Here is a 26,506-nt window from a genome sequence, read left to right on the forward strand (position 1 = left end):
TTTTTTTTTTTTTTAAGAGTTGAAGAAAGAAAAATGGAAACACTGGCTTTGGTGATTTTCCAGCAGATACCCTGTGGAACATCTTTGGCTTGCATTTGGGGTACGAGTCTTGCTGGTGCCTTACCCTGCTTAATTCAGCCCTAAAACACTTAATGTCTGACTTCCGAGACAGCCATGCTTTTGATGTTGTTTAACTACCAGATTCTCCCTGCTGACATGTGGTTTTCCTCAATTCAAGTGTGATCCCTAAATGCAGCTCAGGTTTCTGTCTTTTTCCTTGCTGTTTATTGCAATTTGAAAGTTTCTGCTTTCTAGGAAATTTTTTCAATCAATTTTTTTTTTTAAGTTCCAGAGAGTACAATGTTCCGGCAGGAGATAAACAGGTGAAGGAAAGTCCGTATGTATATAAACTTGCACTTTGAGGTTTCTCAAGATAATGCCTCCAGACTTTGAGCAGAGAAAAAGTTCATTTTATACCTTAGTTCTTTTTAACTGTAGCTTCCTTCTACCCTTGACTCACCTCCCTGCCCCATGAGCTCTCTACCCTCTTGCTTTAGTGCACCTGTAGTCCCTGGGGCTTCTTCCTTCTTTAATAAGAACAATCTCGTTTCAGGATCTACTTCCTCTTTACAAAATAACTGTTGTGCTTTCTTATTAATGTTTCTCATTAGCAACCAAAAAAAGCACCTTATAGGATTATGAATCATATAAATAGTAGCATTTTTCCGCCCTTTGATAGGGTTTCTGGGAAACTGAGAGACAAATTTATAATCACCACGAATAAGTGTAGAAGATCTCTAGGTATGCACAATGGCTCTAACATGCCTTACTATATTTTCCAACCCTTTTGATCTCTTCATCTTGTTTCCTTTGTGTTTTAAATAATGTATTGATCATTTTTGTAAACCACTATAAGGATGTAAAGGAAGAAGGAGGAGAGGGAGAAAGAAATCCAAGAAGGAAGCATTTTCCAGGGAAAGAATCTTTCTTTCTGATTCCTTTGGTAGGCTTGATGCCAGGTACTAGGGAGCCACTAAATATTTTTTAACTGAAGATCAAACTGGCAAACTTTTATACACAAACAGAAAATCTAAGTAAATGCCAAAAGCTGAGTAATTTAAATATAAAATACATAATCTTTATATAAAAGCAGTCACCTGCTATACACATGCGACATTAATTAAAAACCATAACAAAAGTGAGTAGTTGACTTCAAATTAATTACCTAGTTGCCTTAGTTCTGTAATGACACCAAGGTGCAATTCGTTACTTTAGATCAAGAAATTAAATTTATTGGATATCAATATAACTACAAGAATGAATTGAAATTTTCCAATCTTACCAAACAGAAAAAGATAGAAATTTTTTAAATAGGAAAGTTGATTTGGGGTTTGATTATACTGGTAAAATACATATTATGGTTCACTAAAGTCTGAAATGAAATGGTAATTTTTAATGCTGAATATTCTAAAGCCTTGAAATAATTTATAGAATTTTAAAAATCAATGTGTGTTAGTGGTTTGCCCTAAAGACTTATCGATGTGAATTGATTTGGAACTGGAGTTAATTCATGTTTGTAACCTGGCAGTCAGAACTGTGAACATGTGCAACTTTAAGGCAATTAGATGTTTTGCAGGAAATCTCTCTTCAGGCTCTGAAATTGTGACATTCATTAGCATATAAGGAGAAAGTGAGTGGGTACCATTTAAAAGGGGTTATTTTTATGTTGCTTTAGAAATGTAAATGAGAATAATACTCAACTTCATTGCTTGACTGACAAAATGGTGATTATTCAGTTAGTACTTTGATTAGATCAGGAGCACAGTGAATAGGAGCTGGAACTCATCGCGTGTTGAAAACCCCGTGCCACCTGGAGTTATAGGGGATCTCAAGCTAGAGACATCACAAACTACCAGAAGGAAGAAGACACATTTATATTTTGAAAGCAGTGGTCTCTTGCAGTGTGTGAAATTTTCTGGTTGTGGAATTAAGCTAGGAATCTTCTACATATATGTGATCCTAGACATCTTCTGAAGTGCTCCTAATACAACTTCAACTACCAACACCATGGGATGCTGGAAAAGTAGGGTTTATGGAAACAGAATAATAAGAGTTCAACTCTTGACTTTCCCACTTACTGGCTGTATGACCTTGAAGGATTTATGTAATCTCTCTAAGCCTTCAGTTTTGGCATCTGAAAATGGGATTTTTCTTAAGATTATAGGTAATCTTCAGAAAAACATAGGTAAAACTCTTAACATATTATTTCGCACATAGTATGCATAGAGTAAATGATAAATGTGTCTTTAGTCATCACAAGTATCATGACAGGTAGGTATTTATTACCCAAAAACTGATACTTAATTACTATATGCTATAAGTTTCTTGATTGTTTAAATTTAGTATCCATTTATTTACCTGACTGACCTTAATGACCAGTTATTAAATTGTTTGAATATTTATCCCTGACTGTGCCTATTCTTTGGGAACAAAGGCTCCCAAAGGTGACAGAAAACCTTCTATATTGGAGCTAAAAAGTGGCTTAGTTGGAATGAAACCACTGGTCTTCTATACCTATTTAGCACCATTTTCTCTTTACTCTGCAGCTTCCATGGACTTGGTCTCAGTTCTGTTTGGGAACTGGAGGATCTGGATTAAGATCCTGTGTCTCTTTGACTCCTGGTCTTGTGCTGGATTCCATACAGCCAGCTCTCCATTATATGCAACCAATCCCTTGATTGGTGACCCCTGTTTATAAGAAAATACCCCTGACTTATTTCTTTTTGCTATTATATTTGTCAGTGGCTAGGCAGGAAAATGGAAACTGTTGTACATATTTTAAGCAAGTGGAGATTTAGTGCAGGTCACAGAGCTCTGTGGCAGAGCAGGGAGAAGGAGATGTTAACCAGAGGTCAAGAAGCCTCATGATCCTCCTTGCTGTTGCGGGTCTGCTGGAGGCACCGCCATTGCCACACTTCTGGAACCATTTGCTGTTGCTCTTACTGCTTAAAGCACCTCCAAATACAGAAGAAAAATACTCCTCTTTCTCACCTCATCACCCGAATTTCCATCTTGAGTCTCTCACTTGGAAAACATAACCAGAAGCCAGTCAGCAAGAAAGACTGAAAAATATAGTTTTCAGGCTTCTGGCTCTCATTGATTGATATATGTGCATAAAAACTGTGGCAAATAACAGATATAGCTTCCCCACTATATAAGCTTGGTTTCTTCTGGAACTTACTGCTGTGGAGCCTGCTTTATCCAGCTTCTGAAACCTGAGGGTACAGATGTGACTGCATTAATATAAGCATCTGAATCTTAATCTGCTTGACTGCCGGAAGCTCAGTCTTTTTTGCAGTTTACCTTGTCCACCTGTTTTGGAGAATTTGATTATTACTGAAAGGGGTGCTCCCAAGTGTCCTGACTTTGTTTTGCTTGCCAAGCTGAACCTCTGCAGCCTACAGCTCTATTAGTTCCACTGAGGCATATTTTGAATTGCAGCCTATTAAATGAGCAGTCTGTGGGCCTCAAAGCTTCCTCCTGGATTTTAGTAAAGCAGAAACTCCTTCATAATGAAAATCCACATCATTTCACCTGTGAGGTGAGAAGAGTATGCCTTCCATGTCATACTTGATCAGAGTGGGTCCCATACTAAAATTGCTTGAGATAGAAGTATTTCAGAAGCAAGCATTGCAGCATTTCAAATTCTCAGACCTAATCTTCCCTGGAACACACAGAGGGTTATGTTATGATGAATTTTAGTATCAACAGTTACATGTTCTCAGAATTATTATTGACCTGCATCATTCTGGGTCTGTTGCTTAGTCAACCCTGGTGTGTCTGGCTTCTTTTCTTATGACACCTTGTTATTCCTCCCTACAGTTTGCTTCTTTTGTTACCAATCTTTATTAAATGTCACATTTTAATGAGAATTTTTAGATACTTTATTAGGACCTGTGCAAATCAGTGGATGCAAATAGCTTGGCAAGGGTAGAGATATTGCCTAATAAAAAAAATTACAAGATCTTTATGACTCTCAGTTTAAGCCCAGTTAGAATTTCTTCTACACCTAATAGGATTACAGCATGGCCTAGATGGAAGGGTCACCTGGATTTCTGTAAGACTGTGTCTTTTTGTCCCACTTTACAAGCACAGGCTGTGATGAGATTCACCAAATGTGATTGAGGCTGTGAATTATTTACAACTTCTTAGAAGTTCCTTTCCATAATTTGGAGCCTTGCCTATGACTTGCAGCTTCTTGCACTCCTACAAAGTACAGTATACAAAAGAAATAAAAAGAGTTTCAGAGAGGTTAAGTGATTTTTCCTCAGCCTACACAGCTAATAAGTGATTAACCTGAGACTAAAATCCAAGTCTTCGCTTCCAAAATCACTGCTTTTTTCGAATTATCTCCTAACTCTCCAAAGATAAACTATCTCCTAAGGTATATATAATTTAGATTAAAATGTTACTCAACCATGACTAAATCTATGAAAATGGATTTGGACAATAAAAGGAAAATATCAAATCACTGTTGCTTGATGCTTTGAACATTTGACAAGAAGGGCTTGCTGTGGTTCAGACATTTCTCCAAACATGTGACCTATATGATCTCACTGATAGTGGCCCCAGCATTACATATGAAGTAACCGAGGCAGAGAAGAATCATTATTTTGCCCAAAGTCACATTTCTAGAAAGAGGCGAAGCTACCATTTTCACCCAAAGTTGTGTGATATCAGGGCATATCCTTTGAACTTCAATGGTTTGCTTTTCTAAAGATTTCTGTGTGGCAGAGGGTCTATCATTTGACGTTTCAGACTTGGGTTTTCAAACTGAAGGCCTAGCAAATATGTTCATTTGGCCTGTCCAGGGTTTAAAAAACGGATTAAAACCCTTTTAGGGAAGCTGGGCACTCTCCAATTTACCCGAGTCGTAACTGTGAGTACCTATTGTCTGAAAGGAAGCCATCTTGAACTATCACGTTACCTTTCACAGCCACAGCGTACCGTTGTTCAGTGTGCAGTCTGCCTGCCCGGCCCTGGAGGGCTTTTCAGCTTATCACTTACGTTCTGAAAACAGTGGTAAGAATTATCCTCAATTTTGTAGAACCATATTATGACATTTAGTACCCGCTATTTTCTCCCTGGAATTCTGTTTTATTAACATTTAGCAAATAGGGTTTGTTGAATTTCAGACCTTTTTTCAATTGGAACAGATATCTAAATAAATACGCTAAGTGATTACCAGTTTATCAGTCAGGTAACAATGTTCAGGCAATGTTTTTATCTGCATTTTTAAAGAATGTATGAAGAATCTTTTTTCCCCTTTCTCTGCCCACTCACTTACTCCTTAGCTTATAATGGCTTCATTTAATTTCAAAAGGTTTTATACAACATACTCATCTTTGAGTGTCCAATGCTATCATACCTTTGTGCATATCACATATAGATGCATATTTATCCTCAGCTTTCTCTATCAACAGTGTAACTGACGTTTCTAGCCTCACCTTATCTCAAATGCCACCATTGTTCATTGTATGTAATTACTGTGGTTCAAATCCTCAAAAGATGAATTCCAGAAAAAGTGTATGTGTAAATAGATACATTAGAGTTATTTTTTAAATGTTAAAAAAATCGACAAACTTCCTAGCATTCAAAAAAATGTTGATAATAGAAAATACAGAGGCATTGTAGAAAACTCAATATGAAAGTTCAGAAATATGATCTATCAGTCTGCACAGAAGACAGAAAAGCTCTGTCACGCATGTAGGAAACATGACTCAGACTGAATGCAAATAAGGTTACAGGGTTGACAGGATGAGGAGTCTCAGGAAACAGTGACAGTGGTCTAGGAGAGGCAGGATAAAGACCAGGAGGAAGAAGGGAGTGAGAGTAAAGGAAAAAACACAGATCCTAGAGAAATTTATGAAGTAGCATTTCCGGTAGATCATGATGAATTGCATCAGGAGGAAGAGGAAGATGGTTTTAAAGTGACCTTGGAGAAGAAGTGTGGGCATAGGGAACGAGGACTTGGTCTGATATTGATTGAGATGGAGAAAACTGTGGGACATTCAGGTAAAAAGTTTCTGTAGAAAGCTGGCTTAGTGTGGCTCTCAGTTGGGAAATATTTTGGGGAGGATTCTAATCATATCTGCTGTATGGTCGATTAATAAAAGAAATTGACTCCAAAAAGGGCTAATGATCTAGACTAGCAAAAAGTAAACCTCTCTCCAAATATTAACATCCTGAAAACTACCTTTATGTGGAACCTCTGCCTTCTTCTGACTGAAGGGATCATTTTATTTTTTCGTTTTCAAGGACTACAAACATTTTGCATAATTAGGAAGTATGCAAAGGTTAAAACTGTGACCTTTCTGATCTGAACTCAGGAAGTTTATGAGAGCAAATCACCTGTTGTGTATTCATTGGTAAAGTGGGACATACTGACTTATTTTCTTTGTATTTTCATTTCTAGTCAATATGATTGTGAGAATCGAGTCTACTATTTTTCAAAGTAAATACATTCTTTATGACTCATGAGGATTATGATGTAAGAAATGTGCAAGTATTTGGAAAATAAATAGTGCATTGAGTTAGTGTGAGTTTTAGACAAACTATGAAATTAAGAGTTTCAACCAATTTAGTACTTTAGTAGAGGATAAGATAAAATCCCCTCCCTGAAAGGGGATGTTTTGATGGCTTGTCCTGGAATTGAACTGAATTTTATCATTGCACCACTGACGGAAGTTTTGCAAAACAAATTGAGTCATGCCACTGAGTCCTGAGAATCAGAAAAATTGTGTCTTATCTCTATTTGTAACTTCAAATGTTATTTTCTATGGTTGCATTACTGATGGTCTAGAATCACCCAGATTGACACCCCTGAGGGTGAGGCGAATCGGCCAACCAGTCTTCTATGACTGAGAGACTCAGACTAGTTCTCTGGACAGTCAAGCCTGAGAGTTGTGACTTTCTATACTAGTCAGAGGGAAATAAGCTATGAGTAGAGACCAGCCTTGAAATTCATGAAGCGCATTTGTGTGAACAAAATCAAAAAACAAAAGTGTTCAATCCACTTAAAAAAAAAAAAAAAAAAAAAAATGTCACTTCCACTTAAAAAAAAAAAAAAAAAAAAAAAAAAAACCTTTACAACTGGGCGCAGTGGCTCACACCTGTAATCCCAGCACTTTGGAAGGCCAAGGTGGGTGGATCATGAGGTCAAGAGATCAAGACCATTCTGGCCAACATGGTGAAACCCATCTTTACTAAAAATACACAAGTTAACTGGGTGTGGTGGTGTGCACCTGTGGTCCCAGCTACTCAGGAGGCTGAGGCAGGAGAATTGCTTGAACCCAGGAGATGGAGGTTGCAGTGAGCCAAGATCGTGCCACTTCACTCCAGCCTGTGGCAGAGCAAGACTCCATCTGAAAAAACAAACAAACAAAAAAACCCCAAACAAACAAACAAAAAAAACTTTACTTCTAAGAACATCATTTTGTTTGCAGGAACATTGATGCTTCTAATTAAAAGTGGGGAAGTTGAAAAGTATTTAAAATATCTCATCTAGTCAAAAATTCCTAAGCTATTAGTCATGTATTTTTTAAAGCTGCAAATCATATTTGATTAATTTTGACATGCTTCTATTCAATTATGTTGAACTGATGAGGTTTTACTCTGAAAATAATAACTAGTACCCTTTTTATACCAGCTTAATTTTAGCAGTGTTTTATTTAGAATTATGTAACCTTGACTTTGCCACCCTCTCTCTACCCTTCCTGTCATTGCTGTCTTAAGGCTTCATCTCTTTTCTGCATGATTGGCATCATCTCCAAACACCTTTTTGACAACAGTCCTCCCTAACTTCAACTCATTTTTCAGCCAGACGACTGGCCATCTTTCTATAGTCTAATTCCAGGCTTCACGTCCCCTCTTTCTTTCATCAATTTCCTACTCGCACTTCAAAGTATGAAGTCATTTATCATCTCCTGACCCCCAAGCCTCCTGACCTCCTCTCTATGCTCCTAGACCTCTCTATACAAATTGCTGTTATCAATTATTTATAATTGTCACTGTTGTTTGTAATTATTTGTTTAACATGCCTACCTCCTCTGCTGAACTTCATATGCCTGGTATTTAGTCTGACATCTTATAATATTAGAAGAATTTAACTAAAATTGAGAAAGCCTTTATTTTATTATTTAATTCTTTAATTTTAATTTTTAATTCTCCACATCACTGAAGGCCCATCATAGAAAGTTTTGTGCTCAGTGGATATTAATAACCATGACCCACCTCCACTCCATTCCCCAAAACATCCCCACAACACACTGAATTTCACTCGCAGCCTGGAATCTGAGGCTATGGGATTTGGAGAGGAGACGGGACAGTGAAAATAATACAAGTTCTCTATTTGAGGTTGAAAAGGCTTCTCCAGTGAAGGCTTCTCCTGTGTTGCTGTTTGCAGATTTCATGGCATGGAATCGTTAATGACAGGGACAATCTGCCTTTTATTTTGTATCCCTTAGGTGGGATCTATTCCTCTGCTCAGGCTGCCACCCTCACCAGCATCCCTGCTACTACTAGCTAACAGGCATTAAATGCTCAATGAGTGTAAGTGCTCTGCTCAACTCTTCACAAGTATTTTCTCATGCACTCCATATGATCACTCTATGAAGGGGTGCTCTCATTATCTTTGTTTCATATTGAGGTGCAGAACAGTTCATTAGCTTGCCCAAATTTATACAACTAGTAATAAGGGATGGAACTAACCAGCCAAACCTAGAAGGTCTTATTGCAGAGCTCAGATCCCTGACTACCACATTACAGCTATTTGTAGAATTTACAGATACTGGTATTATTACACCAGTTCCTAAGATCAGCATTGCTCCTCTTACTTCTACAAGTGCTGCTACTACTACTACAGCTGTTACTGTTCATTTTATTTATACTGTCTCTATTACCATAACCATAAACCATAAACAAACTCTCTTTGTTCCAGGTGCTGTGCTAAAGGCTTTACTGACCGTACCTTAGGTCACTGGGTCAGCAATACAAATAGCCCACTCTAAGAAGGAATGTCTGTGTCATCCCAGATAGGTGAGGCCATGTGCTCTGTGATTCAGGACCCCCTCCAAGAACATGCGGGAGGGGGAGATGCCCTTTTAATAACCTTTCTGTTTCTCTTTGACTGACTCATTCTCTAGGAATTCTTTCTCATCTCTAATCAGAAATCTTCAGCTGCTGTTACCTCTTTTATTTATTTATTTATTGAGTTTTGCCATCCTCAGAGGTGACTGACATCAGCTGAGGACCTGGAATGTTAGCACAGGAACACTCCAAAAGAAGGTTGAAGTCCCTCCCACGTATCAGAATTCCATTTCCACTTCAGGATCCGAGAAAGCAGCAACTCTGCTTGGGCTTGAAAATTCCAGTCCTCTTTTTAAGTATGTCCAGGTAATTGGTTAAATTTGACTTAGCAGTCAACTAAATCCAGATTATTACATATATCAGTGAAGAAAAGCAACAACAGTGAGATTGTGTCAAATTATGCAATACTTTAATAGGTCTGACAACATGTTTCGTTTTACAGGATGTTAAGCTCATCCTCTGCCCCTTTACTCCTCTTATTTTCTGTGCTGTTGTTAAACATCTGAGTACTTCATTTGTCCAATTTCTATCCCCATCTTTTGTCTCTTCCCACAGAGCAGACAGTGTCTGTCTCTGTGGAGAGGTCTTGGCTACCGATTTTCCTCACTGGGCTGCCTAAGATTTCCTTAAGATGAGTTCAAATGGCCGGTGTTTCCTGTAAGACCCTGGAGGCAAGGAGCTTGCTTCCATTGCAATCTGTGAACATTTTCCAAGTGGATAATTCTGCTTTAGGAATGGCTGGTGCCTTTTCTGCTCTGTTGCCTTTTCTCATTCCCTGCTCTCTTTTCCTCCTCATCCTCTCCTGTATCGCATTCTACTTGCCCTGTCTTCCCTGTTTCTCTTTCTCTCTTGCATTTCCACTCTGCCCAAAACTCTTTCTCTCATTCATGTTCGCAACTCATATTTTTCTACCTCTTCTTTTTCCTCAACAGCTTCATCCCCTAGTCCCTCCCTCACTTAGTTCATTGGACATACATTTCCTTTTTGCTTTACAAATAGATTTTTAGGAGTACTTGTATACATATTTATGAAATGACAAATATTCACCAACTATTAATAATATGTATGGGTCTTTGTCGTTAAAAAGGAGTATGAGATAACAATTCTGGCTAGTGATAAAAGCTTATGTTAATGATTTATTTATATAGTCCTTCAAAATTTATAATGTGCTTTCATATACATGGTTATCTAAGTCTCACAATATCCAGCAAAATAAAGGCAAGTATCATTAACCCAACTTATAGATAAGGAAAATGAAAATTGAGAGGTATAAAAGATATTTTCTTTGGCACTTCAAGACACCCTGCTAGTAAATAACAGAACCAAGTTTTGAATCTGAATGTTTTGTTTGAATTCAATGTTTTCTTACTATACAAGTGTCAGTAAGTAAACACAGGAGTATCAGAAGGATATCAGCCTGACAAGAATGTCATCATAATATGATAAAATATTGGTAGAGAGACATGGTGATTTTATGGTGTTTGTTGTAGGTTGGAACATGTGGAAAGGTTAAGTAAAGTTTGGTGAGATGTGGCTGGGATTTGAAGACAAAGTTACCCATCAGGATAGGGCTGGTTACAGAGAAACATAACAGGTGTATGAGGAAATATCAGTCCACAAAGCAGTTTTACAATAAGCAGTTAGCATCAGGCAAATCCAGTAAATGGTAATATTTAGACCATAGCAATGAGTAATCTGGAAGTTGACAATTTTGAACCACAGAGAAGATTCTTAGTTTACTTAGAGAAGTTTCTCAAAATGTACTAGGGACCCATTTGCAGTTCCTAGATTGGGAGGAATGATCAGGTAGACAGACTCCTGATCCTGAAGCCACTGGGGCTTGGAGTAATTATTACAAGGGGCAGTCAGAAACATCAGGATGCATTTGGATACCAGCCAAAGCTGGAATGCAAATTGGCATCTGGGTCTCAGGATCCATACAGAAGCCAAGAGCCCAGAGCTGGAATCCAAATAAGCAGCAAGAATGACTTGATGTTAAGTATTGTCAATAACTCAGAATAAAGTATTGAAATGACCTTTGAATTCCCTTTATTATGGATAGACCAGATCTCCAAGGCAAGTTCTAAAAATGATAATCATGACCTGTAGACCATTTTTTGAAAAGGATGGATGAAAAGGAAATTTCAGGGTGAACGTACATCATCAGGAGAGACTTCACTAGAAGCTACCCCTTGAAGTATAGAAAAAATAGAGTATCCATGGAATCACTCTTCAAATATTCGAAGAGTACTGTTAGGATTCTTACAGCTTTAAGCAAGATAAACTACATTCAAAGTGACTTCAGCAACAGTGAAAATTTACTAGCTCACCTAATTGAAAAGTTCAAGAACACAACTTGCTGCACCAGAGCCTCAAACTCGTCATTAAAATTGGTCTCTCTATGCTACCATGGGGCTGACCAGCAGAGTCTGGACCAGGAGTTTGACACAACTGGCAGGTACTGCTAGGTGTGCTAGGTGGTAAATTCTAGTGGAAGACAGGACAGGAAGACCAGGTGGCTCATAGGGTTGGAAAAGAGCAGAAGTCCAGAGAAGACAGCTAAGAGAGTAGAATCCAATTGCACTGGTTGGCCGACCACACTGGAGGTTTTTGTGTAAAGGCCAAAGCTTACTTTTGAGTCTCTGTCATGCCTGGGTAGCCCTGACGTCTTGATTATAGATAGAAGCATTATTCTGGAATCCCCTCTCAGTGAATTGGTTTCCTGTTAGGAATTGGAAGACATGAAGTTAAATGCACTTGAATTTCAAAGAACTTCTTCTTCTTAACAAGCGCTAATGAGTCTCCCTAATTAAGACAAATAATTACAGTTGAAATGTAATTTTCACTTTGACAAATGATTCTGCTAATATTCCTTTCCTATTTATGGATATTTTTCTGACACATACAAATATGCTTGTGCACATATGTGATGAATGGGGTGTACATATGAGGAGGTGGCAGTGACTGTTCTTCTAAGTAAGTGTATATTCTCATGTGGGTGTGTGGTTACAGCATCTGTTGAGTCTCAATGCAGTTTCCTTTTGGTTAGTCTGAGACAAGGCTCTGTTTGAGATGGAGAAGATAGTGAGGGCTAAGTCAAGGCTTCCCGAATATCATCATATCACAGAAGCCTGGAGAGAGAGAAAAGGGACTTTACAGCGCAGGTTGTCTAGTAGAAATATAATGCAGACCACAGACGCTAGCCACATATGTGATTTTAAATTTCGTAACAACTTTGTTAAAATAAGCAAAAGAGACAGGTGAAGCCAATTTTAATAGTTTATTCAATTTAACTTAACATATCTAAAGTATTATTTCTGCCTATAATTAACATAAAAATTATTAAAATAGTATATATTTTTGTACTTTGCTTTCAAAATCCATTGTGCATTTTCCACTTACAGCCCAGCTGAATTCTGTCCAGCCACATTTCAAGTGTTAAATAACTAAACATGGCTAGCGGCTACCATATCGGACAGTATAGTTCTAGAACATACATTCTAAGGTCAGCAAATTACTCAAGTGGATCACCACCTTCCCTTCCTACTGCCAGCCCCACTGGAAACACTGCCAATCTATCATTCTTTATTCCTATACCTGGTTCTGCTGTGACTTCACCTTCCTTTTCAACACAATGTTTAAGGCTGCCGTTACAAACTGGTCAGTTTCTTGGCAAACAACTTAAAACCATTTTGTCAGCACAGATGGTTCAACCTCTGACTTTTCTTCCCTTTTCTTCCACCTTCTTTGTTGAGGCTGTGAAGCTCCCACTGGGTCTGGTGCAGGTGCTCTGCCCTTGTCTGACCTTGCCCCAGGTGAACACGCAGCCGTCAAGGATGGAGTCTCTCTTTTGCTTACATTACCTCTTTTCCCCTAATATATCAACACATTTAGTTTCTCAAGCTCAGCTTGTCTGTTGCCTGTTCTTGTACCCTGGCTATTTATAATGAGTATTTTTAGCATGAAATACTTCAGAGCTTTTAATTTATTTTGGTATCCTTTTTTTATATTATCAATTGCCTCATTTCAGAATAAACAGGCTGTAGTTTCCAAATTCCTTCTTTGGACCTGACATGTTTCATGCTTTTCTGTTTTCTTTTGTGACTCTGTCAAGTTACAGCTCATTTCCTGCTTTGGCCCTTTTATTTTATTTTTTTTATCTTCCTCCTACAGCTTCTACAATCTTGGCTGGACCAGGCAAATCACACACAAAGAAGTGTGGGGACATCCTCCTCTATGGATTTTCAGTCGTGTTTTCAGTTTTGCATTGTGTCGATGGCTAGGCTTTGTGGGCTCCTGCTGGCTTCATTAGTGTTTTCCTTGGGCTTCACTGCAGATCCCTATTGATAGCCCCACGTTGTCTGTACATAAAATTTGGTCTGTAGCAAGAATCTGAACAAAAACAAGTTTGTTTTGAATTGAGGGCAGGCGGAACCTTGGGTTTTCATTCCATAATTAACTTAAATGCGTAGTTTTCAAAAAGATTTTGCTTTCTTGGTCAGAAAAAAATATATTTAGCTAATTTAGTAAAGTATCTTAATTTTCTTTGAACAGGCAGTGAAAGGGCATTTTTTCTTGCAAGCATCATTAATTGTAGTTCATTAGAACTTCATAGATTATTAAAACTTGAAGGGACCTTAAAAATGGTCTGGTCCAATCCTAGTGCCTACAAGTCAGGACAATGAGGTCCAGTGAAAAGGGAAGATGTCCCGAGGCCACCTACAATGGTCAAAAACAAAGTTGGACTGAATTCTAAGGTTTCCTTACTCCAAGATCAAAACTCCTTATTCCTAGGTTCTTTTACTTTTTTCTCTGTCTTCCTTCTTTCCTCCCTCCATTCTTTTCTTACTTTCTTCTTTCCTTTCTTCGTTCACTTTCTTTTCAATCCTACTAGAGAATCAAGATAATCTCCACTAAAATATAACCTTCACAGGGTATGTTCCAGATATACCCTACTAAATCAACCCAAAATGAAAGCGATTGGAATAAACTGTATGTGTCACAAACTTCAGTATACTTCTGTGGTCACCAAAGCCTAGGTCATAATAACTGGCCATTTGGATTAAATTGACAGTGGGCCTTAGCTTTGAAGTTTTAATATTCACATCCATTTCTTGAATGAAGACCTTAATGGCTAACCAAATTTGTGGTTGACATGAAGAAACAGTGATAGGGCGAGCAGCCTGATAGGAGGTCCTATGGGAAAGGAAAAGCAGGCATAAATGAGTTAAAGGTGTGTGCAAGGTTAAAATCAACAAAGGATGGTGGAATACCCTGGAGCTTAGCACAATGGTGAGCTGTTATCATCCTTGTGCCTCAAGGGCCAAGGGGAGAAAGTTATCATCAGACCCCACAAAGAGATCAGAAACACAGTTGCTGCCAACCTGTAACCCACCAAGGCAGGAGATGAAGAAATACAGTGACTTCACTCTCCTGCTAATGCATCCAGTTGAGTAAGCCCAACTGGAAGCCAGAGGGAAAGGAGCTGGTTGATATGGTCCATATGCTGAGCTTGGCTGGAGAAGAGTGTAGAGTGGATCAGAAAGAGTAGATGAAACACACAGGAAAGGTTGCTGCTTTTGACTGCACAGTATCCTTGCTGATAGCACCCTGATTTTGCTTTTGGGGAATGACTCCTCCTTGACTCTTGGGTTCTTGAGTTTTGGGTGGGGTGAACAGTGTCACCAGGCTTCAGAGTGGGCATGTTCTGTAAGTCTGGCCCTACTCAGAGCACCAGACACCTGGCTACAGTGATTGGTTCAGAAGGGTGCAATCAGAGTGACTCCCAGGACTAAATCAGAGGACTGCTTTTTCACCTAGAATTCCTGAGAACGTAGAAGCTTAGAGATGCTGTTGGCCATCTCCTCACATTTTGGAGAGAGCTGGCTCAGGAATGAAGGTGTTACAGAAGAGGGAATTGCTGAGAGACAGTGGGAGTGAAGCTAAGCCTTGCTGACTTCCACTATGCATTCAGTTATGACTTCCACTATGCATTCAGCTAGCCCCTCCTACTGCAACTTTTAATAATGCAGCCACACTTTGCCTTTTGCTTGAGTCCCTTTGGGTTGAAGTTTCTGAAATTTGAAACCAGAGTCCTGATTAATTGATTAATTCATTACTGTAAGAACCAGGTAAGAGACTTGATTAAGGTAGACCGGGTGCGGTAGCGCATGCCTGTAATCCCAGCACTTTGAGAGGCCGAGACGGGCAGATCACGAGGTCAGAAGTTTGAGACCAGTCTGACCAACATTGTGAAACCATGTCTTTACTAAAAATACGAAAATTAGCTGGGCATGGTGGCATGCGCCTGTAATCCCAGCTACTCAGGAGGCTGAGGCAGGAGAATCACTTGAACCTGGGAGGTGGAGGTTGCAGTGAGCCAAGATTGCGCCACTGCATTCTAACCTGGGTGACAGGGCAAGATTCCATCTAAAAAAAAAAATAGAGAGACTTGACTAGGGTAATACTACAAGAAGTGTGTGTTAGGCTGTCCTTGCATTGCTATAAATACCTGAGACTGGGTAATTTATAAACAAAAGAGGTTTAATTGGTTTATGGTTGGGTAGTCTGTACAAGCAAGGCACCAGCATCTGCTTGGCACCCCAGGGTGCCTTAACTCATGGCAGAAGGTGAAGCAGAAGCAGGCACCAAAGCAGGAGCAAGAGAGAGGGAACTGGGAGGGACCATACACTTGTAAACAACCAGATCTCGTGAGAAATCACTCACTATTGTGAGAACAGCACAAAGATGGCATTAAATCATTCATGAGAAATCTATCCCCATAATCCAGTCACCTCCTACCAGGCCCCACCTCCAACAATGAGGATTACAATTCAACATAAGATTTAGAAGGGACAAATATCCAAACCATATCAAAATGGAAAGGAAATAATGATATAAGAGTCTGTAATTAATAAAGCTAACTATGATTGGGTTCAGGCAATTAACAGGAAAATGCAATAAGATTAGTAGAGTTATCTTATAGCTGATCATTTTTTCTGTTAATTAGTCTTCCAAGTTTCATTAAAATACTTAAATGATCCTGGTGTAGTGCAGAAGTCATTAAAAACTATGTTGGCTATTGTGGAGTTTATAAGCTAAGTTATGACTTTTTTATATGGGTGATAGAAGAAAAAAAATCTGTCTGTATATGTACAGAAAATAATCTAGAATTATATGCACCAAGGTATTTACACTGCCTTAATTTACATTACATTATTCTTTCTGGTGAAGATGAACACAGATACTAATGTTCATTCATGTGTCTGTATTTTTCTGCTTTTTTGTTAATGATCATGTACTGCTTTGTAATAAGAATAAAATAAAGCAGACTTCTTATAGTCAACAATATTATATTATCACAGCAACTGAAGAGGGTAAATGCTGATCGCAAGGGAGAGGAGCTGCTTACTAGCAGATAGAATATGCCTTTGTAATTTATCAGCTGAGTGAATGGACTGGTATGGGAGGGAGAGAAAGCATGCCTATTAGGATCAGGAGGGAGGGTGTTAAAATAACTCAGGCTATAGGTGTAGCCCTGCACTAGAGAAATAGAAACAGGTCATATTTACCTACTTTCCACCTTGAGATAATGATCATTATAGCACACTGTGTCAAATTTCCATCAAGGAGAATTCTAAACACATTTTGAAAAAATAAACCACCGGAAAGGTTTAAAATAAGTGTTCCTTTTCCCTTTCTCAGGCATATCCAACAGCATGTGTGTCAAAAAGCACTAACCCCTGTGGTTATCAAGACAGTTCACTCATAAGCTCCTCATATTTCTCCTTCGTGCAGATGCCCAGAATCTATTCATTGAGCTAATGCGTGGCCCTTGTTGCCTAGCAACATTTGTGGAATTGCTATGTGTGCTTTTTAATCACCGTAAAGTCTTGTCCTTTATTTTATATTGCACAATAGAAAAGGAGAGAAAGCTTATGGAAAACAAAGGGAAAAAAAGAATGCCCAAACTGTATCTTCCAGTTGCAAATTAAATCACAGCATCTGGGTAAATTTAGACAAGACAACATTTTTCAAAAACTATTTTGGGTCCCACTGGAAAAAGTGATTGACAAGTGAAAGTCCTGAATCAGCATTTTACCTAAGCAGGCTGCAAGAAGAGGATCCAGAAACTTAACCACTTAACATACCTGTAGGAACTTTCTATACACAAGACTATGAGGGCTGAAGAAAGCCTCCACTCACTCTTTTTCTCAGATAGTTGTGATGAGCAATGTTTTATTGGAAGGACAACATCATATTAGAGTTGTTCTGAAATGCCCTGGCTTCCAAGGATCCTTCTGGAACTTATAAAATTTGTATTTTCAGGGATAGTGCAATTTCCATTAATTTATTCTTCCCTGGAGTCAAATCTCACTCAAAAGTTTCTAAGATTAATATTTAAGGTGAATTTTCACAGTAAAAAAAAAAATCCTTAAAAATTCCTTATACACAAGTACATTATACAAAAGTGGGCCTAATATGCCCCTTCTCAATAAATCCACATCACCATTTTTCTAGTGTTGGAACACGTACTCTTGAGAACTGTAATAAGTATTTGCCTTATATTTTGGGGAGCCATGATGTTTGAAAATTCAAAAATTCATATCCTTGATAACCAGAATTATAAGCAGAGTGCCAGAGTTTGTCCCCAGTGAAGGACAGTGGGAACTGAGTTGACTGAAGGAAGAGAAGATACCCAGGTCTTGTCTCATGCTTATTTGGGGGCATGTGATCAATTAGAGGGACACTGAACAAAATTGCTTGTAATATTAAATTGGCTCTTCTCTTTCTCTCTCAGAGTAGGTTAGCTGTGTGTGCAATGCAATGTCATTATAAGTAGTGCTTTCTTTTTATTTCTAATATCTTACCAATTTTTAGGCAACGAGGGGGTCCCTACTCCTATCATTCAATAAATCATTAATTAAATAATTATTCCTTCTTATTCCCTATCTTTAGCACAGAATCAAAGTACTGCAAACTTGAAAAAGATCCTAAGTGATACGAACCAGCCCCTTGTCTGATGTAAGAATCTCTTCTATTAACACTCCTGATAGAATATGTAGCATCCTGATTGGCCATCTGGGAGTTGATGGCCAAAGATCAGGCAAGCTTCAGAACCAATAAAATATTAAACCCTACTGATTCTATCTCTTGAAATTCTTTTACATCTCTCTGACAATGGCTTGATTTAGGACAGTATCAACTCTCACCTTGGTTACTGCAACCTCCTCCTTGTTGGTCACACTAAGGGGCTAATAGAAATGTTCTTCTCTTATCTCCCCTCAATCCATTCTGCATATTACAGAGTGTATGCAGTGATTTGGAGTGATGCTTCTAAAATGTTAATCTTGTCATGCCACTTTTCTGCTTAAAAGCCTTCAGTGGTTCCCCATTGCTTTCAATTGATTAAAATCCAGACTTTTTAACATGGCTGTTAAAGACTTTTGTGATTTGGCCCCTGTTCTGTCTCTATTGTATCATACCACCTTCTACTTTATGGCCCGTATTCCAGTTCTAATGCATTACTTCCATTTTTCCATAAATGGCATTCTCTTGCTACTGAAAGCATTCTTCATCACTTCACTTGGCTAGTGATGGCACAATCTCTCAGAAGCTTTTGTGGACCACCGAACCCTAGATTAGCTGCTGCTCTAAAATGTCTCCATAATATTTTATATACTCTTCTCACTATAATATTTATGATATTATATGATAATTGCCTGTTTGTTTCCCCTGCAAGACTTTAAGATACATAAAGGCAGGCACTGCTTATTTTACCCAGTTTCTTAGAACAGTATGCACTCAATAAATGTTTGTTGAATGAATGTGAAAGTAAGCTCGGTTTACACTGCTGGCTCCAAAATAGCCTTAGTTATTGCTTGATAAACCAGCTCTTCATCCAGACAAGAATGTATTTTTGGATAGATTTGGGGTATAGTTCATTCCACCTAAGTTTACAGTTGCAGTTAGACAGTCCAGAGCAAGGTTCTAAGCTCCTGCACCATTCCTCATCTTAGCTGTCGTGCTCCAGTATTCCTATTGGGATTCTCTAGGGATCAATGACTTGGCAGCATAGGACACTGCCACATTAAATTTGAAAGTATAAATAAATAACTTTCATGGTTTCCCCATTTTCACATTGACTTCCCTAAAAACTCCAGCCAGTGAGTAATGTGGGGCTTAGTGCCTGGGACATTTATGTTTTAGTCTCCAACTATTGAGATCCAGTGGGGCAGACAGAAAAATATTCTGATAGCTCCTACACGTATCTCTTTATCCTTATGATTGGACCAACTTGGATCATGTTTCCTGTGATGAACTAATTACTGTGGTCAGAGAAACTTAGTGCTCCAATTGGCGGGGCCTGGGTCACATACTCCATCTCTGGAGGCACGTGATGCCCACCCAGGGCACTTGAACTGCAAGTGGGAGTGGAGAGGTGAATTAGGGCCTTCTTAGGAGAAGAATGGGGAAATGATGCTGGGAGGATGGGTATAAAAACAACAAAGACCCATAAAAAATGACTAATTTTATTTTCTTCAACTATCTTCAATCAATGCATGAGCCCTGTACAGCACGCATCACTGCTGCCTGAATCAGAGGATGGGCAGGCCAGGCCAACACTAAAGCTTGAAAAGTATCTCAACTTTTGTGACCAAAGTATCTGAACTCCAGTCCAGTCTGTGCCCACTACTTTTTTCCTCCCTAAGCAGTATATGTGCTGTGATCTGAACGCTTGGAAAATAAGTAATTATCATGTGTCTAAGCACTGTGTTAAGAACATAAATATCTTTATCTCATTTTACAAGTGAGGAATTGGATTCCTGGGAAGTTAAACAATTTCTCTGAAGACAAAGAGGAAGGAATAGAATTGAGACTCATCTAGATCAAGCCAACGCCAAAGCCAGTGCTTCCCCACAATACCTTTTTATTTCCGCCATTATGATTAAGGTTTAACTGGAAAAGGATTGCCTTTGTCTCTGGAAATAATCTATGGTAATATTGCTTAAGTTAGAGGAACATAAAACAATTACTAATTAAACCTTGTGCCTGCAGGGATTTGAAACAGTGCTGTTTCACAGCAAAGAATCCAAATCTTTTAAATGTTACAGACAACTTCCAATAAAGTGTTATTTTCGACAGGAGGCTAATTCATAGAAGTGACAAATCAGTTATAGACCTGTTTATACGCCAAAGAATGATGGGACCTGTCACCAAATATTTTGTGTGGATTTAAGCCACAGCATCACAAACGTAAATCTAAATAAAGTTTAAAATAACTCAGAAGCTGGTTTTTAACCATCATACAGACTTCAATGTGTCTCTGTCCTTCATAGAAACAATAATAATGGCAGCTAACACTTACGCAACACATATTATACACTGAATATATAATAGTGCTACATGTTCTACATGCATTATTACCTCATCTAAGGAGTCAGTTTGGGTGGAGTTAAGCAACCTGCCTAAGGTCAGAGAGCTAGTAAATACAATTAAATATGCACATGGCTCCATTTTTTTAAAAAACCAATGTGATGTTGCACTAACATCCTCAACTGTGTTCACATGAAAATTCAGATTTCTCACATTGGCATTCCAAGTGTGTCAGCCTATTTGCAGTCTTATTATACCTCATATTTACACCTGCCTGTGTGGCAGGTGTCCTAGCTGTATCATGTAAACTACAGTTCCTCAAATCCTTCCTGCATTCTCTCAGCTCTAATTTTGTTCATTTTCTACCCTTTCCCAATAATGTCCTCATTCCCCATCACTGCCTTTCAAAGTACTTCTCATATTTCAAATTCATTTGAAAGGACACCTGCTCTACACTCCTTTTTCCCTCCAGTCTCTGCAATTCTAAATTAATCTGTTAGTCTCTTTCAGTTTGTATTTTCAATATTTTTAAAAATTCCATATATATTAAAATCATTTATCTGTTGAACTTCTCTTCTACCAGATTGTGAGACCCAGAGGGCAATCACCATGCCTTATTTATCAAACTATCCCCCACTAAGCATAGCACAGATCCTGACATATTGTAGGATCTGCAGAACTGAGTTGTGTTAATTCATCAGCGTCAAAGATTTTGCATGCTTCTTGGTAGCAGTTAATACACTATGTGTTGCACAGGCCATTCAGAAAGAAGAGACTGCTACACTCTGTAGGGTTAAAGATCTCAGCTGCAACAGCCTGGGTTGATTTGTTTTCTGATTTTATTTTAATCACAGAAACGTTTAGTTTCTTCATCTATACAATGGTGATAAAAATCTGTTACATGATCCTGACTTCAGGGCCATAGATAATTTGTGCTGAAGGGGACCCCTGGCCCACTCTGCCCTTCAATGTAGGTAGTAACTATGGCACGTGAAGACCCAGAGCATGCTTTCCTCATGAAAATGGAATCTGTGGTAACACAGAAAGAATTGAACATTCTGAAAAAAGCAGACACCCAAGAGACCAAGCAGGAGAATATCCTGGCCACAGTGGCATCCCTGGTTCTAGTTGACCCTGGTACCAGCTGAGCCAACACGAGCTGTGTTGTGCTTATGTAAGATATAGCAGTCAGTTCCTGTACTGTCTGAGCCATCAAATGCAGTAGGTATACAGAGATACCTTATTTTACATAGTGGCTTACAGTTTACAAAATGTTTTCCCTTTATCATCTCATTTACTATGTTAGGTAGCCAGCCATCTTCTACACTGTGTTCCTACCCCATTGGTCCAGGTAGGTGGTGAAAAAAAAGTTTTTTTTTTGGAACAACTGTATCAGGAAATACTAATATTACCAATGCCTGAAGTGCCCAGTCCCTAACTCTACCTTGCAAAGGTAATTGCCATACATCACTTCTGAATTTCATATAAATAGAGTAATACATTCGATATTGTTTAGTGTCTGGCCTCTTTCATTCATCATTATATCTTTGAGATTTATCCATTTCATTGCTTGCAAAAGTGGTTAATCCATTTTCATGGCTAACTATTCTATTGGATGAATGCACCACTGTTTTAAAATTCATTTTAATAGTGGACCTTTGATTTGTTTTGATTTTTATGCTCTTACAATGAGTGCTGTATAAGTTTTTTTGCTTTTTTATTTTTCTCACATATGGATACCCACTTCTATTGTACATTGAGTTGGTAGCAGATTTGCTTAGATCACAGGCTATGTATATATTCAGCTTTGCAAGATACTATCAGTTTTCCAGCAACAATATAAGAGATCTAAATGCTACCCATCCTTGCAAATGCTGGTATTGATATCCTTTTTTTAAAGAATATTTTGTTTAAGTCTTTTGTCCTAAATTGAATTGATTGCTTTTCTTCATATTGTTATGAGCTCTTTCTGTATTCAGAATAAAGCCATTTTTTTTTCAGATATACATGTTGCAAATATATTCTCCCACTCTTTTGAAGGTGATTTTTGATTAACAGAAGCTCTTCAAAATGTAGTCTAGTTTATCAATGGCTTCTATTATGGTTAGTGCCTTTTTACATCTTATTTAAGAAATCTTTGGTTACCTCAAGGTCGTGAAGAGAAAACCCCTAAGTTTTGGTTACCTCAAGGTCGTGAAGAGAAAACCCCTAAGTTTTTCTCTAGAAACTATATTACTTTACCTTTCACATTTAGATTTACAATTCATTTGAACTTGAGTTTTTATATGGTATATGGTAAGGATTATGATGTGTTTTTAAATATATATGTATATATAGATATCAGACTGACCTAGGGCCATTCATTGAAAAAACCTTTTTTCTCCACTGCACTCTGTACCTTAAGTCTGTGATGATTATTTCCAAATCCTATTTGTCCCTTTGGTTTGTTAGTCGACTCTTATACCAATACCATCCTGTCTTATTTCCTGTAGTTTAGGACATTTCATGTGTTACTGTATGTCTATAAATGGCATCACTTTCAATTTAACTTACTAATTATTTGTTGATATTACGTCAAAATAAAATTAGTTTGGAAATTAACCTTGTATCCAGTATAGTTTCTAAATTAGTTTATTAATTCTAACACTTTGTTTTGAGATTATTTGAGATTTTTCATGTATAGAGCCATGCTTTTTGTAAATAATGGCATTTTTCCTTCTTTCATTTCAAACTTTGTACTTTGTTTTCTTACCTTATCACACTGACTAGGACCTCCAGCACACTCTTGAATAGAAGTAGTGAAAGCAGACATCTTTGCTCCTTTTTGATATTATGAAAAAGCTTTTACTATTTCCCTATTAAGTACAGTATTTTGTTTAAAAGTATCTTTATAAGGTGATCTTTTGGATTACAAAATTTCCCTCTATCCTTAGTTTGCTGAGTTTTTTTCTTTGTAAATCGTAATTATCACATTTTTTTAAATGCTTTTTTGAGATGGTGATATGAATATTCTCCTTTGTTTTATTAATGTGGAGAATTGCATTGATTTATATTTGTTAAACTAACCTCACAATGATGAAATAACTGTTATTTGTTGCTTTAGATATTGTTACATTCAATTTGTTCATGTTTTGCTTATAATTTTTAGATCAATATTTATGAGATAAATATGCACATATTTATCCTTCTTGTAATGCCCTTTTGGATTTTGGTACCAAGGTCATTCTGGCCTTTTTTCTTTAAAAGTTTTTGTGTAAGTTGGTGTTATTTATTTCTTAAGTGTTTGGAAGAATTCACCAGTAAAGTTATCTGGGCCTGAAGATTTTGTAGAAAGGCTTTTATCTACAGATTTTGTTTTTCTTATTGAGTACATTTGATAAATTACGATTTTCTGGGAATTTATTCATTTCATCTAAATTTTAAATTTGTTGACATTCAGTTGTTTACATGTTTATTACTTTTGTGATGTTTGTAGAATCTCTGGTATGTGCCATTTGTCATTTCTGATACTGGTAACTTGTGCCTTATTTTTCTCTTTAAACATTTTTTAATAAGCCTCTCTAGGGTCAATTGTATTAGTCTTTTCAAGGAATCAAGTATTGGTATTGTTTATTTTCTGTGTTGTTGGTTTTAATTTAATTAACATCTGCTTAGCCTTTTCTATTTCCTTTATTCTATTTTTTGGGATTAACTTGCTTTTCATTTTCTAACTTTTTAGTTATTTATGTAATTTAAGCTGTTTTGAAAAAATTATATTCTTAACAGTTTTTCTTATAATATATACATTTAAGGTTATAAATTTCCCACTAAGCCTTGCCTTGTCTGTATCCCATAAATATTAACACATCATAATTTAATTGTCACCTAGTTTGAAACATTTTAAAATTCCCATTTTGATTTCTTCTGTGACCCATGGTTTATTTAGAAGGATATTGCATAATTTCCAAACATTAAAAAATTCCCCAGTTACTTTTTAAACTACTTTATTGAGGTACCATTGACATGTAAAAAGCTGTATATGTTTATGGTCCACAACTTGATGAGTGTGGGAATAAGTATATACCCGAGAAACCATCACCACACTCAAGGCCATAGACACGACCATTACCTCCCAAACTTCCCCCCAACCCGATTTATTATTATTATTTTTTTGTGGTGAGAATGCTTAACATAAGAGCTACTCTCTTAGCAAATTTTAAGTATATAATAGAGTATTTCTAGCTGTAGCCACTATGCTGTTTGTAGATTTCCAGAACTTACTTACCTTGTATAATTGAAACTTGGTACCATTTGACTATTATCTCCTCATCTTTCCAACCCCCCAGCTTCTGAAAAATTATCATTTTACATCTGAGTTTGATTAATTTAGATCCCGTATAGAAATGAGGTCACACTCATTGTGATTTGTGTTTCTGTGTCTGCCTTATTCCACTTAGCATAATGTCCTGTGAGTCCACCTATCTTGTCACAAATGGTAGAATTCCTATTGATTGATTGATTGATTGATTGATTGAGATAGGGTCTTGCTCTATCTCCTAGGCCAGAGTGCAGCTGCACCATCTTAGTTCACTGCAACCTCCGCCTTCCAAGCTCCAGCGATCCTCTCACATCAGCCTCCCAGGTAGATGGGACTACAGATGTATGCCACCATGCCCAGCTAATTTTTGTGTTTTTAGTAAAGAGGGGGTTTCACTATGTTATTCAGGCTGCTCTCTAACTCCTGAGCTCAAGATATCTACCCCTCTCAGCCTCCCAAAGTGCTGAGATTACAGGAGTGAGCCACCACACCTGGCCCTCTTTTTAAAGGCTAAATGTTATTCCACTGCATGCATTTATCACATTTTCTGTATTTATCCATCCATTAATAGACATTTAGGCAGGTTTTTTCCATCTTGGCTATTGTGAAAAATGCTGCAGTGAACATGACACTGCAGGTATTTCTTCGAGACTCTGATTTCAAGTCCTTGGATAAATACACAGAAGTAGGATTGCTGGCTCATATGGTAGTTATATTTTTACTATTTTGAGGAACCTCTACTCTGTCTTCCATGTTTGTGCCAATTTGCAGTTCCATCACCAGTGTTGTAGGGGTTCCTTTTCTCCATATTCTTGCTAATACTTATCTTTTTTTTTTTTTTTTTTTTAATAATAGCCATTCTGTGATGTGAGGTGTTATCTCATTGTGGTTTTGATTTGCATGTTCCTGATGATTACTGATGCTGAACACGTTTTCATATGCTTGTTGGTCATTCATACATCTTCTTTGGAAAAATGTCTATTTAAGTCCTTTAGCCAATGTTTAATTGCATTACTTGTTTTTAGTTTGTTTGTTTTTTTTTTTTTTTTGCTATTGAGTTGTGGGAGTTGCTCATATATTTTGAATATTAACCCTTTATCAAATATGTGGTTTGTATGTATTTTATCTTATTCTGTGGGTTGCATTTTCATTTATTTGACTGGTTATTTGGCTATGGAGAAACTTTTTAGTTTCATGCAATGCCACTTGTTCATTTTGTTTTGTCACCTCTGCTTTTGGTGTCATACCAAAAGAAATTATTGCCAGAACTAAAATCAAAGATCTTTTCCATTTCTCCTTCTTGAATTTCTTCCATTACTGGTTTTTGTTGTCAGCATACAGATCTTTTGCCTCACTGGTTTTATTTCTAAATATTTTATTCTTTTGAAATTATTGTAAATGGGATTGTTTTCTTAATTTCTTTTTTTTTGGATACTTTCTTACTAGTGGATAAAATTGCAACTGATTTTTGTGTGTTGATCTTGTATTCTGAAACTTTACTTTGTATCCTGAATTTCATTTTAGCTCCATTTTTTTTTTTCTGGAGTCTTCAGGATTTTCTACATATAGGAATATGTCATCCCTATCAGTCCTGTTGAAATAAGCCTAGTTAAGAGCTTCCTTTAATGACTGGTGCTGATTAGGCCCCCAGTCATGTGTGAATATATATATATATAAATATAAATA

The 26,506-nt window shown here is 37.4% G+C and overlaps 1 protein-coding gene across 3 annotated transcripts in view; it reads left to right on the forward strand.

Moving 5' to 3' along the window:
- The window catches only part of HTR4 (5-hydroxytryptamine receptor 4), a 161,247-nt gene that overhangs the window by 21,960 nt on the left and 112,781 nt on the right, over window positions 1–26,506 (forward strand). For 2 of the 3 annotated variants that reach the window (XM_017875840.1, XM_017875839.1), the window contains exon 3: window positions 347–397. The exons of the other annotated variant lie outside the window; for it this stretch is intronic. In XM_017875840.1, coding sequence (XP_017731329.1) covers window positions 347–397 — 51 coding nt within the window. The remainder of the gene's footprint in view (window positions 1–346; window positions 398–26,506) is intronic. 3 annotated transcript variants of the gene reach the window in all.

This window comes from Rhinopithecus bieti, unplaced genomic scaffold, assembly GCF_001698545.2.
Source record: "Rhinopithecus bieti isolate Rb0 unplaced genomic scaffold, ASM169854v2 scaffold_7673, whole genome shotgun sequence".
NCBI lineage: Eukaryota > Metazoa > Chordata > Mammalia > Primates > Cercopithecidae > Rhinopithecus > Rhinopithecus bieti.